We start from the raw sequence: 12614 nt of genomic DNA, 5'->3' as shown, positions 1-12614 counted from the left end.
AAGCATCATGGGCCCCTAGACACTAAGGGGCCTGGAACATTTGCTCCAGGTGTTCATTGTTCTTAACTGCCATCAAGTCAACTTTGACTTATGTTGATCCTATGGATGAGATACCTTCAAGTCACCCTATCCTCAACAGCTCAGGTCTTGCAGATTCAGGGCCATGACTTCCTTGAATGAGTTCATCCATCTGTAATCCATTGTCCTCTTTTTCTTCAGCCTTCTAATTTACCATGCATTATCATCTTTGCTAGTGAGTCGTGTATTCTTTTTCTGTTCTGAGTGCCCAAAGTTCAGAAGCCATAGCAACAAGAGGTATCCAATGTCAAACAGTCCAAAGTCAGAAGCTGTAAATCAGAACAGAGTACCAAAGTAGTACTCACAAAATAGTTTGAGAATCATAAATCAGTAGCCATGTCAGGTCAGGAGCTAAACTGGCAATTGTCGGCTAAAACAATGGCTGAGATATCTTGGGAATGCATTAGATTTATAATTCATGAGCAGTTGGCTATCAATGCCAAAATGTTTGAATTCTGAACAGAAACAAAATCCAGTGGATACCTCCAGATTGATTTTGCAGCATTTTGAGCGATCTAGAAATAATGTTTTGGAACAACTTTTCACTGTTGAAACATGTTTACATCACTATTATCTGGAGATCAAGCAACCGTCCTTGCAATGTCAGCACTTAGGTTCTCTACAGCTGAAAAAAACTGAGGTTTGGAAGTCAGCAGAAGAAGTCATGGCCACAGTTTTTCAGGAATCGAAAGATATTTTGATGAACAGATAGCTTCAGAAGGACCAAACAACTTGCTGTGCAAATTAAAGGAGGCATTGAAGGGCAAACAGTGAAGGAAGCAGCGGAAAGTGTTCTCTTTTTGTAGGACAATGCACTTGCTTACAGGATAGGCAAGACAATGGATGTTTTGAAAAATTGGGGGTTTGAATGCATAGACCACCAACCCTACTAACAAAATGAATTTCAACATGGAGAAATGTACTGTACTGCTCTTACGGTGGAAAAATGAAATGCATAGATATAGAATTGGGGACACCTGGCTTAGACTACATGTGAAAGGGATCTACGAGTCCTAGTAGACCACAAGTTGAACATGAGTTAACAGTGTGATGTGGTAGCTAAAAACTCCAATACAGTTTTAGGCTGCATCAATAGAAGTATAGTGTCTAGATCAAGAGAATAGTGCCACTCTATTCTGCTTTGGTCAGGCCTCACCTGGAATACTGTGTCCAGTTCTGGGCACCACAATTCAAAAAGGATATTGACAAGCTGGAACGTGTCCCGAGGAGGGTGACCAAAATGGTGAAGGGTCTGGAAACCATGTCCAATGAGGAACGACTTGGGAAGCTGAGTATGTTTAGCCTGGAGAAGAGAAGGTTAGAGGTGATATGATAGACCTGTTTAAATATTTGAAGGGGTGTCATACTGAGGATGGAGCTAGCTTGTTTTCTGCTGCTCCAGAGAATAGGGACTGGAACAATGGATGCAAGCTACAGGAAAAAATATTCCGCCTAAACATTTGAAGGAACTTCCTGACAGTAAGAGCTGTTCAACAGTGGGAAACACTCCCTTGGAGAGTGGTGGATCTTAGTTCTTTTGGGGTTTTTAAACAGAGACTGGATGACCATCTGTCAGGGATGCTTTGATTGTGAATATCTTTATGATAGGGGGTTGGACCTGGATGGCCCTTGTGGCCTCTTCCAACTCTACGATTCTATGATTCTAGTACAGTATTAAATAGTTCAGATTACATTACATTCATTTTATTTTCTCAATGCATGAGTATTTTGGATGAAATTAATTACTGCACAGTAGTATTACTCTTTTAAACCTTGCTCTTTTAAAATTATTTTAAAATCAGTACACTTATTTTTAATGTCCAAATATGTTATATTTTGGTGCTGCTGATTTTTGTGCTTTGTAGTATTAGTATGTATACAGTGCTTTAGAACATTTGTAGCATTTCTTTTGCATGAGTTTAGTAACCTTTGACAAACTAATATGGTATGATACTGTTACTTCTTCATATTAAGGTTTACTAAATCTGTAAAGGGCTAAACTACGTGATATGTAAAGTAGGCGAACTCTTTTTTTTTTGTATCTGTTCTTTTTTTTTTTAACTTAAATGTAAACCACAGGAGCAGGAGCCATGGATGTAAGCAACACTGTTGTTATAACCCTTTCCTTCCTTTGTCATGATCCCAAATATTATCTATACTTTAACAGAAACTTCTATTTACTGTAAGGTTGGGGAAACTAGCCTAGTTTGTCTAATAAGTATGTCATGTTTAACAACAAATTCGAATTTCGATTTGCTGTCTTATACTAAATATATACATACATATTTTATTATTATTGTAGATATAGGAAGACAACAAAAATGCCTATCTCAGGCTGTGATCCTGATTCTCAAGTATATAGTGTAAAGGTTGTGCATGTAGAGCTGTGCTGTCTCTTGTCTTACACCTTCAATACCTATTTTTTTATCTGCAGGAGCCCCCACTCACAGTCATTCATTGACCTGGGAAGAGCAGGGGTTACTAGAGAAGAGTCTCACTATGTCTCTATAGCCAGATGCAGAATAGTGACATCAAAACCTAGAGCTCTTGGCAGATGATATGATTGCTCTATGTCTGGGGCATAGCCAGATTATTCTCAGATGCCGTTTGCTCTCCACTATTTACTAAATGGTCATAGGTGTGCTTCTGAAGCTAATAAGTGGGTTAGGGATGGATTTTGGTCATTGTACAAGGTCAATTGAGAATTGCTGCCTCCCCTACACACACACACACACACACACACACACACACACGAAAAGAACTAACAAGAAGTCAGCCAAAATCAAGATACATGCAATGACATATAGAGAGACAAATTTGGCCATTTAGTTATAGCAAGGAATAGCAAGTACCTTTCTATACCGCTTATCAGTGCACTTAAGCACTCTCTAAGTGGTTTACAATGTGTAAGCTAATTGCCCCCAACAACATGGGTACTCATTTTAGCCATCTCAGAAGGATGCTAGGCTAAGTCGATTCTAAGCCCCTGGCTGGTATTGAACTCACAACCTTGTGGTTTGTGAGTGAGTGGCTGCAGTACAGGCATTTAACCACTGCACCACCAGGACTCCTTGCTCACACTTCTTTTTTTCTTTCTCTTTTCCCCTCAGGTCGTTCTTCCCTCTTTCCAATAGATGATGGCTTGTTGGATGATGGTCATAGTGATCAAGTGGGTGTGATAAATTCACCTACTTGTTATTCTGCTCATCAGAATGGAGAGCGGATAGAACGTTTCTCTCGGAAGGTGTTTGTTGGTGGTCTTCCTCCAGACATTGATGAAGGTGAGTTGCTTGATGTTTAGTTGAAAGAAAGGATGGTCTTGGTTTTGTCTGGAATTAAATTGAAGCTGAGGTGGAGGGTATGTCTGAAATCCATGCCTCAATTCTATTCTCATTTAACTTAGATTAAGTTCTGTTGTTTTTATTGTTATTTACCATTATTTTATGACTGAAAGACCTCTAAGATCCCTAGTGATCAACCAGCTCAGGTTTAGCAGACACAGGTCCTTGATTGGATCAATCCACCTTTAGTGCAGTTTCCCTCTTCAGTAGACACAGCGCTACTCATACCTTTCCTTTGCTCTTCCCATGTACTTGGTTGAATGCCTTCTGAGCTGAGAGTCTCATCTTTTAGCTCTCTCTTTGATTTTGAACTATCTTATCAAAGGTTTTTCAAGGTAAAAGGTTTTAGGAGTGGTTTGTCATTGTCTTCTTATGTGAAGTACTAGTTAGCTGTGGTGCCACTGCCATTCTCTTTGCCAGCAACAGTTACTGCCTAGTAGCTCTTTGTCATATTTAGGCTCCTAAGGAATAGCCTGTCTTATTTGGGCAACCCTATCAGCAGTAGTGATACCACCAATATAGCCCCTTACTTCACAGCAGTATGTCATTCCTCCACCATGGATGGATAGTGTCAAGGTGGTTAGTTATTTGCCCATAGAAATGTGTAGAACTGAGTTGTGGATTGTGAATAATAGCAGCAGTACTAGTACAACGAAGAAGAAGAAGAAGAAGAAGAAGAAGAAGACGTATTAGTGGTGGTGATGGTGGTGGTGTTTGTTTTAATTGCCTTCTATAGATCCTCTTGCAGTCTTACATATTAAAAGGAGATTGGAGTGTGGGGGGTTAAATACAAAGCACATATTAATACATTGCTAGGGGTTGAAAATAGCCACAACTTTATTAGTTACAACTGGAGAGCCTTGGCACAGCATCAGGTGATCTGCCTGCCAATCAGTCACATACCACATTCATCATGTGTGCATGGAAAAATTTGGAATAATAAAGTATGAGTTGTATACATAGCAAAACATGTGAAAGGTTTCCATTGGCTCCCTAATTAGGGTGTTTCACATTATCATGCCAGCCCTTTGCAAGCAATCCTGCAGAGAAGAACTACAGCTTGTCATTTAGGAGAAATCACATGGCATTTTTCTTTTCTTTTTTTCTCTCTGAGTGGTTTGTTCATAAAATTCCTTATCATAATTTATTGCAATGGAGTCTTCCACAACAGCTAGATGGCTAATGGGGTACTCATCCCACTCCAAGAAAGCAAACTGAGTCATATCCATAAATACACCAGCCAGTTATTAAAAGAAAACTTAATACTTTCCCCCCACTTTTGTTTTCCCACTTCTTTGGGCAACCTTTCCTGACATATTTTGCCTCAAGCTTCAGAAGGGAGAAGCTTTCCAAATAAATCCCATCCAAAACCCATTCACACAAACGATGTGTGGTTGTAAGAGGTCTTTATTATTTTTGCTTTTAAAGCCGGGGAACTGGCCAAAATGAGGAGGTTTGAAAATTATCTAGCCTTTCATTGGAGCCCCTTAAGAAGAATGCTTGCAAATCCCAAATGGTCTTTAAGTCAAGCTGGAAAGAGTTCTCATGACTATTCCAAAAGTATGCATTTAATGTCATTTTTATGCTGCAAGATACTATTATTTTGTTCAAACAACCACAGCAACTGTTTGATGAATTAGAAGTTATGAAAAATGTTAGGGAAGTAAATGCAAAGCAATATATTTACTGAAATTATTTATATCAATTTTTAGATGAAATTACTGCTAGCTTCAGACGATTTGGACCTCTGGTGGTTGACTGGCCTCACAAGGCAGAAAGCAAATCATATTTTCCACCTAAAGGTATTTCTTTCTATGTTTTCCATCAAGTACAAAATATTTTGAAGAGACTTTCAGGGATAATCCACACATACGAGATAGCTTTTTATTCTTCCCATAAATCCTCTTCTGTGAAGAAAATTCACTGTGACCCATTGGGTATACAGAATAAGCTGCAGGAGCTATTTCGGTGTTCCTGGCAGTTGAAAGAAAATGTCAAAACATTTGTGGGAATGGCTTCTGGTCAGTATACAGCCTAGTATAGCTATACTTTCTCCACAAGATTCTACCTATATACGTTGCTTAAGCTCCCCCATTAAAGTGCTCCCCCATTAAAGCAAAGGGGGAGCATACACATTTCCCCCATACATGGGGGGAGGGGTCCGGAATGGATCTCCCACATATGGGTAGGTCCCACTGTAAATTATTTGAATAAAATAAACAGCTGACTCATGCGTGTGGACTAGCTCTCTAGACCTGTTTGTTATGTCTCTGTATAAGACATAGCATTGGATGCTACCAACTGAGCAAAAGCAAAAAGATGTATTTCATTCTTTATCAGGGCAGACAACAAATAGTATACCCCCAATGTCCAGTGCAGAGTTGTTTTCACTGATAATGATCCCCATGGAAGTTTATTTTTGACGACGCATGCTCTGAACCCAGCCAGAAGCTGGTTTCACACCACTTGGTTGCCCACATATGGGTCAGTTTGCAGGTGCCCCAACACCGCACAGTACAGGACCACTATAAAGGTACGGCAGGGCAGGAAAAACCAACTTTGCGCCGGCACAAAAAAGAGCAGCAAAAAGGCAGATTGGGGCAACAGCATGCGGTTGCCACAGCCCCAACCCAGCTTTCTCCAGGACAGCTTCAAGCTGTTTTTGTTTCTGCCTTATGTTTCAAGCTGTTCTGTTTCGCCCCTAAGTTTCTTTTAGGTGTACAATTGTTGGCCCTAATAATATGGTAGTAACAGTATACAGTTTCCCATATTTTGTGTGATAGAACTTTACAAGACATATTCTCCAAACGTATGGATAACACATGAGTTGTAGTACAGTGACAGGCTTTCAAGACAGGGTTTTCCCCTCCAATTCTAAGTTAAGTAGCATTTTTTAAAGTTGTCTCTTCTTTGTCCGCTATTAGTAAGATTTATTATTAGACATTACACTTGGGTATAAAACATAAGCAGAGTACACCAAACTTCACTGCATATAAAGTTCCAGTTTGGTGGCAAGAAAGCTTTTGCATTCACTACATGGGTCTTTAGGTTTTTGAGCTACTTGATCATGTCTGTTTTACCTGACAAACAGCTAATCGTGTTTTACATTTGGCTTTGAAATTTCTGTTGCTGAACATACCGGTAACTTTTTCCCCCAGATTCTACTATAGTTTCTAATATAAAACATTAAATTTATATATAGCCCACTTTAACAACATGAAGAATATGAAGAACAATGTTTAGCATGTCTTCAAAACAGATTGCTATATTAGTTTACATATTGATTGGTATGCTTAAACAATTTCTATCTAGATTCGTATGAAGTGTTGTGAAACCTTTCTGTCCAGTATCCTTCACTGCTAATTTGCAAATCTGTTAGTTCAAATCTCACATCAACTGCATGAGAAATGTCAGTAATCTTTGGTTGATGGCAATTGAGGATTAAGAGATTAAAATGTCACACTTGGTCACTGTCTTAATAATTCATATAGGAGTGGCCAGCACCTTCATCCTGGGCAAATTTATGTAGACGTAGGGTACCACTGAGGTTAGTTTAGCCCCACTTCTGAGGTGCGCCTTTTGTTTTATAGCCTGAGCAAAATAGTGTATAGTATACTTCACAGAGTAACACTGAACAATAGTTAAATTCTTGCCCAGGAATTATCATCTGAATTAAATTGGGGGGTGGGGGGTGGGGTAGAAAGAGCAATGAGTGAGCATGTGCAAATACAATTACATGTACCTGGTCTTCCAAGTAAAGAAACTGTCTACCATAGTATGACATATCAGGAATTCTAAGGGTTTATTGTTGTGTGGTTTTTAAGTTGTTTCTGGCCTATGGAGACCCTAAGGCAACCCTATCACAAAATTTTCTTGGCCAGATTTGTTCAGATGAGTTTGCTGTTGCCATCCTCTGAGACTGAGAGACTGTGACTTGTCCGAGACCAGCCAATGAATTTCCCTGGTTGAGCTGGTAATTAAAACCTCGTCTCCAGAGTCATAGGTCCAAAACACACTGCAGAAATAATCCAGTTTGAGACCGCTTTAACTACCCTGGTTTACTGCTGGGGAATTCTGGGAACTGTAGTTTTATAATTCATTTAGCCTTTTCTGTCAGAGAGCTCTGGTGCCGCAATGAACTACAATTCCCAAGATTCCCTAGCACTGAGCCAGGACAGTTAAAGCAGCCTCAAACTGAATTATTTCTGCAATGTGTTTTGGCTCATAGTCCAACATTCAAACCACACCACATTGACTCTCTATTGATTCTTAAATTCTGTGCTAAAGCAAATTAATATGCTGCACATGGGACTGAAATGTGTGTTTACAAATTAATCCATCTATATGGATGCAGTCTGTACGTCTCAAATTGAGGAAGACCCATGAAGTATTGATTCTTCCAATATTTGCCATTATATAGGCATTGTATCATCCCCTATTAAGAAATATATAATTAAAGTGATAGATATGATTTCTTGATACCAAATTAATTTAATATCATATACAGTGTGCCCTTCCTTTACACGGGGGATCCATTCTGTACTCCCACCCCTGTGTAAGGGAAATACCGCGTATGGTGGAGCCCCATTGAAAACAATGGGGCTCGTGCACATGGCATGGCATGTGTGCTATAGGTGCACGCGCCATTGCTACTTCCGGCGCATGCCTTAGCTGAAAGCCATGTATGACACAGGCGCACTGTATGAATATCTAATAAGTAGGCAGTAGTAGTCTTTCTGCTATGGATTGAAAATAATAGTTTTCTCTCTTACTGTAGGGATTCTCCCACAGTCTAACACACACTGCTTTCAGCCATGATTGTAAAGATAATTTGCCTTTGTTTCTCCTTTTACATTGGACTACTGCTGTGCTTTTCTGTGTAGCTATGTGGACTCTTCCCTTGCTCTCACTCTTGTTTGCTCTTCCTCCTCCTTCCCCTACAAAAAATATTTTACTTTGAAATGTGATCTTAGGATGAGTTTATTTCAGTTTTTTCCCTGTGGATTTCTATATTCCATTTGCTAAATAATACCCCTGCACTATACTACTATTAGCATTTTTTAAAAATGCAAAATGTTTCTGACCCCTGGGGTCCTCTAGCTGTGGTGGAAATACCCTCTACACCACCCTAAAAGCCATTTTGGATATTTGGGAAATACATTATTTTGCTGGTGGGGGGAATTATCCATAAGGGGCTACATGTGCCCACAGGCTGCACTTTGCCCACCTCTGCACTACAATAATATATAGTGAGCAGAAAAGAAGATATTGTGGAAGAGAGAAGCATGAGTATTTGTTACACATACAATGTTATTTTGTGTGTTGCCGAATAAGCAGAGATACAATTCTGCAGCAGTTGTTATTCGTTCTCTAGAATCAAGTTCCCTGTATGTACTTGACATTCTGATTTAGTCCTGGATTGAAAATAAACCAAATAATGGGCAACTGTTTGAAATATCTATTTTAAAGAGCATCAAAACACAGCATGTTACAGTTGGCCCTCTGTGTCCCTGGATCCAAGCAACCACGGCTTGAAAATATTCACAAAATACATTAATCCTAAAAAGCCAACATTGATTTTGCCATTTTGTAAATGCCCTTGTATTTAATGGGACCTGAGCATCCATTGATTTTGGTATCCACAAAGGGTCCTGGAACCAAACCCCAGTGGATACCAAGAGGCCACTGTACTGCCAACAGATGTACACCAAATTTATGTTCAGGTATTTATGGGAGGAAATGTCATTTTTACCTTACAATGTGGCTAAATGCCAATTGATTATTATTTATTTATGATATTTATACCCCGTCCTTCAGCCCTAAAGGCTCTCAGAGTGGCTTACAATTATACTTTTTATTTATAGTGTTTCTCTTTCATCTACCACTAGGTGATCTCCATGTATCTTAAAGCAGTGCTTTTCATGATATCTGATGAAGGAGACCAGCATTTTAATCCCAGCGTGCCAGGGTCCATGCCATATTTATGTCCATTGGCTACAATTCTTTACAGTTTTTTCTTTCTCTCCTGGAAACTCTGTGGAATAATAGCCAAGTGGCTCGTGGATTGGTACCAGTCCAGGGACCACCACTTTGAGTAGCACTTACAGTATAGTCTTAGAGTATAATACACTGAGATATAGTTAAAATAGTAGCAAAAAAATAAAATCACAGACAATGTGTCTACCCATCATATTAAAACAAGTAGTGTGGCATAAGATTAAGACCCTCCATGGAGATGTCTGATCTGGACAGTATGTCCCTCATCATCCATAAGGATGGAATATATCATCAGAGAGGCAGCAGCAGGTAGGCTAAATAACAAATCCCTAGACCAGTCAGAATGACAGATTCTTTCCTTTGGTCTCTCACAGACACACAGCTGATTGAAATTTGACTGTACAAGCTGCCCTGAGAATTCAGTGAGGGGCAGGGTCATAAGTGCTTAAAATAACATAAATAATAACATATTTATAGTCCAAGTTTCAGGGTAACGTCCCATAAAATGGCTTAATCTGAAAGGTGGGCTGTGAATATAGCAAACACAGTGCTCCTTAACGTTTAGGAGAACATTAACTATATTTATACCTGCTTATTATTTTGCTATCTAGGTTATGCATTCCTCTTATTCCAAGAAGAGAGCTCTGTTCAAGCCCTGATTGATGCTTGCATTGAAGAAGATGGAAAGCTTTATCTGTGTGTTTCCAGCCCCACTATCAAGGATAAGCCAGTAAGTAAACACAAGAGAGCCTTAGGGTCATAGCTGCCATCTGTCTGAAGGCAGCTTCTAAGAGGATGATGAAAAGCAATTTTTCATTGAGGGCAAAAACACATAAGATGTTAAAATTAGTGAATGTCTTCAGTGTGTCAGGAGATTTTCCTCCTTTAACAAAAGCAGTTGGGGGTTGATGGATGGGTGAGAAAATGGAACAGAGTGGTTAAAAAAGGAGGATGGAGGAAATGGCTCATAGATATAAAAGATATTTAGAGAACTGTCGAGATAGATGATTTCCTTGGCTCATCCCTGTTTTAAAATAACCAGGATTTGCACCAGTGTGTCTGCCTTCTCATCACCAGTTCAAAAAAAAAAAAAAAATCAAATGGTACCAGCAAAGAAAAGAGCCCCTACCTACTCTTAAGAGGAGGGGGGGCATTTGGGACAGTGTTGAATGTGGATATTTTAATGCGTTTTGAGACGCTTTGATTGTCTTGTCACAGAAAAGCAGGATAAAAATAAAAGTTTTGTTATTATTTATTATTTATTACTCTTTCTAACTCAATATCTATTTAGTGTGGGGTTTTTTAAATTAAAAATAATAATAATAATGCTAATACACCTTCAAAAATAAATGCAAGTCATTTTCTCCATGCTGGGAGGAGATGTGATAGGGAGGGCCACATGACAGCTTTGCAGTATAATTCATTCTGATTATTGTAATGCATGCTTTTGTGGCTTAAAGCAACCCTGCAGTGTCGTCCAAAGGGTATTATTGCATCCCTGTTTACAATCTGAAACAGTAGTTTAAAATAGCCGTGCAGTGTTATTCATTTATTCCCATATTAAACTTTAGGCTGAAAGAGTAATGTGCAACATATTATGGGGTTTAGTTTGATGTTCCACTGCAGATAACAGTAGTTTACAGCAGCCATGCACTAAAAGCCTTTGTTATTATTTGAGGATGGAGATGGAATCTAAATTAATTTAGATTCCTAATCATACACTCCACTGTGTCTGTCAGGTTGCAAAGATGTTCAGGCAATCTTCTCCTGTGATAATTTGACATTCAGGTGCATGCCAGAACCTTATGTTTTAGAGGATGAAGACTGGTTGTGCTTTTAGATGTTCAAAAACTTTTTAAAATGCATATAAAGCTTGTTCCATCAAAAATCTGGATACTGCATGCCAGGGATGCACTAGCTGCTATTTTATGTAGAGTAATGAAAATACAGTTTTATGGAAATGGTTAGGGGCTCGACAGACCGCCCAAAAACGGTGGACTCCAGAGGGATGCCACAGCAGCCAAACCGTGTGGCGTCCCTCCAGAGTAAAAAAAAAAACCCTGCTAAAAGCCATTGGCGCATCAGTCCATACCTGTGTGTCACTTACATCAAGATAGTGCCCCCCTTATGGATGGGAGGCTGCCATACTAGGGCTCTGGAGCATGCAGTTGCTGCATGCTCCGGAACTCTAGTATCAGCGGCGGCATGCCACTTTTGACCTGTCTGTCTTGGACCGTTAGACTCAAGCAATATGCCATTCTGTACCTCTGCTTTAATAGGTTCAGATCCGTCCTTGGAACCTAAGTGATAGTGACTTTGTGATGGATGGTTCACAACCTCTTGATCCTCGAAAAACCATTTTTGTTGGTGGTGTCCCCAGACCACTGCGAGCTGGTAAGTTTAGAATGTGTTATGTATTATGGTCAGTTGTAACACTGCATTATTTGCCGCCAGTTCTCATACACAGTTCTTTTCCTGTGTGGATAAATCAGGGCACTTTGATTTCAGACAAAATAATTATTTAGAAAAAGTATATACTCTTGCCATTCCTGAGCTGATGCTTTTCATGCTTTTCAGCTTTTTATTATCAGTGATTAACCAGCAAAACTGGGTTCTAAAAGGTGATTAAAACAACAACAAATATATATTGACAGTTGCTGATAACAAGCCATCATGGATTTTTAGGGCATGCAGATGCTAATAGCATGAGGGACAAGATCAAGCTCTTTTAGAATCCAAGATAAGGCATTTCAAGATTGCATATCCTTCCTATGTTATGACTTTTTAAATATTTTTCCTATATAAAATATCTGACCTTAATGTAAAGAGCTACTTGTAATGTTTTTTGTTCTGTCATAGTGGAATTGGCCATGATAATGGACCGTCTCTATGGTGGAGTTTGTTATGCAGGAATTGATACAGATCCTGAACTAAAATACCCGAAAGGTGCTGGGCGAGTTGCTTTTTCCAATCAGCAGAGCTACATCGCTGCCATTAGTGCTCGTTTTGTTCAGCTTCAACATGGTGATATTGATAAACGAGTAAGTTAAATTAGTTTCATCTACTTTTCATATATTATCCCATGCTAATATACGTTACATCCTAATAGCAACTGTTTCTTCCTGTGGTTTAAACATACTACACACTGGAAAGCTGATTAGGAAGATGGACCAAACATTATGTGGAAGGAAGGGCACC

The 12614-nt window shown here is 39.2% G+C and overlaps 1 protein-coding gene across 4 annotated transcripts in view; it reads left to right on the top strand.

Annotated features, from left to right (window-relative positions):
* CPEB2 (cytoplasmic polyadenylation element binding protein 2) overlaps positions 1–12614 on the top strand; it is a 62866-nt gene that overhangs the window by 39449 nt on the left and 10803 nt on the right. For all 4 annotated transcript variants that reach the window (XM_042470578.1, XM_042470579.1, XM_042470580.1 and 1 more), the window contains 5 exons: positions 3189–3359; positions 5132–5221; positions 10028–10146; positions 11696–11810; positions 12276–12457. In XM_042470578.1, the coding sequence (XP_042326512.1) occupies positions 3189–3359; positions 5132–5221; positions 10028–10146; positions 11696–11810; positions 12276–12457 (677 nt within the window). The remainder of the gene's footprint in view (positions 1–3188; positions 3360–5131; positions 5222–10027; positions 10147–11695; positions 11811–12275; positions 12458–12614) is intronic.

This window comes from Sceloporus undulatus, chromosome 5, assembly GCF_019175285.1.
Source record: "Sceloporus undulatus isolate JIND9_A2432 ecotype Alabama chromosome 5, SceUnd_v1.1, whole genome shotgun sequence".
Lineage (NCBI taxonomy): Eukaryota > Metazoa > Chordata > Lepidosauria > Squamata > Phrynosomatidae > Sceloporus > Sceloporus undulatus.
This window is presented reverse-complemented; position numbering and strand designations above follow the sequence as displayed.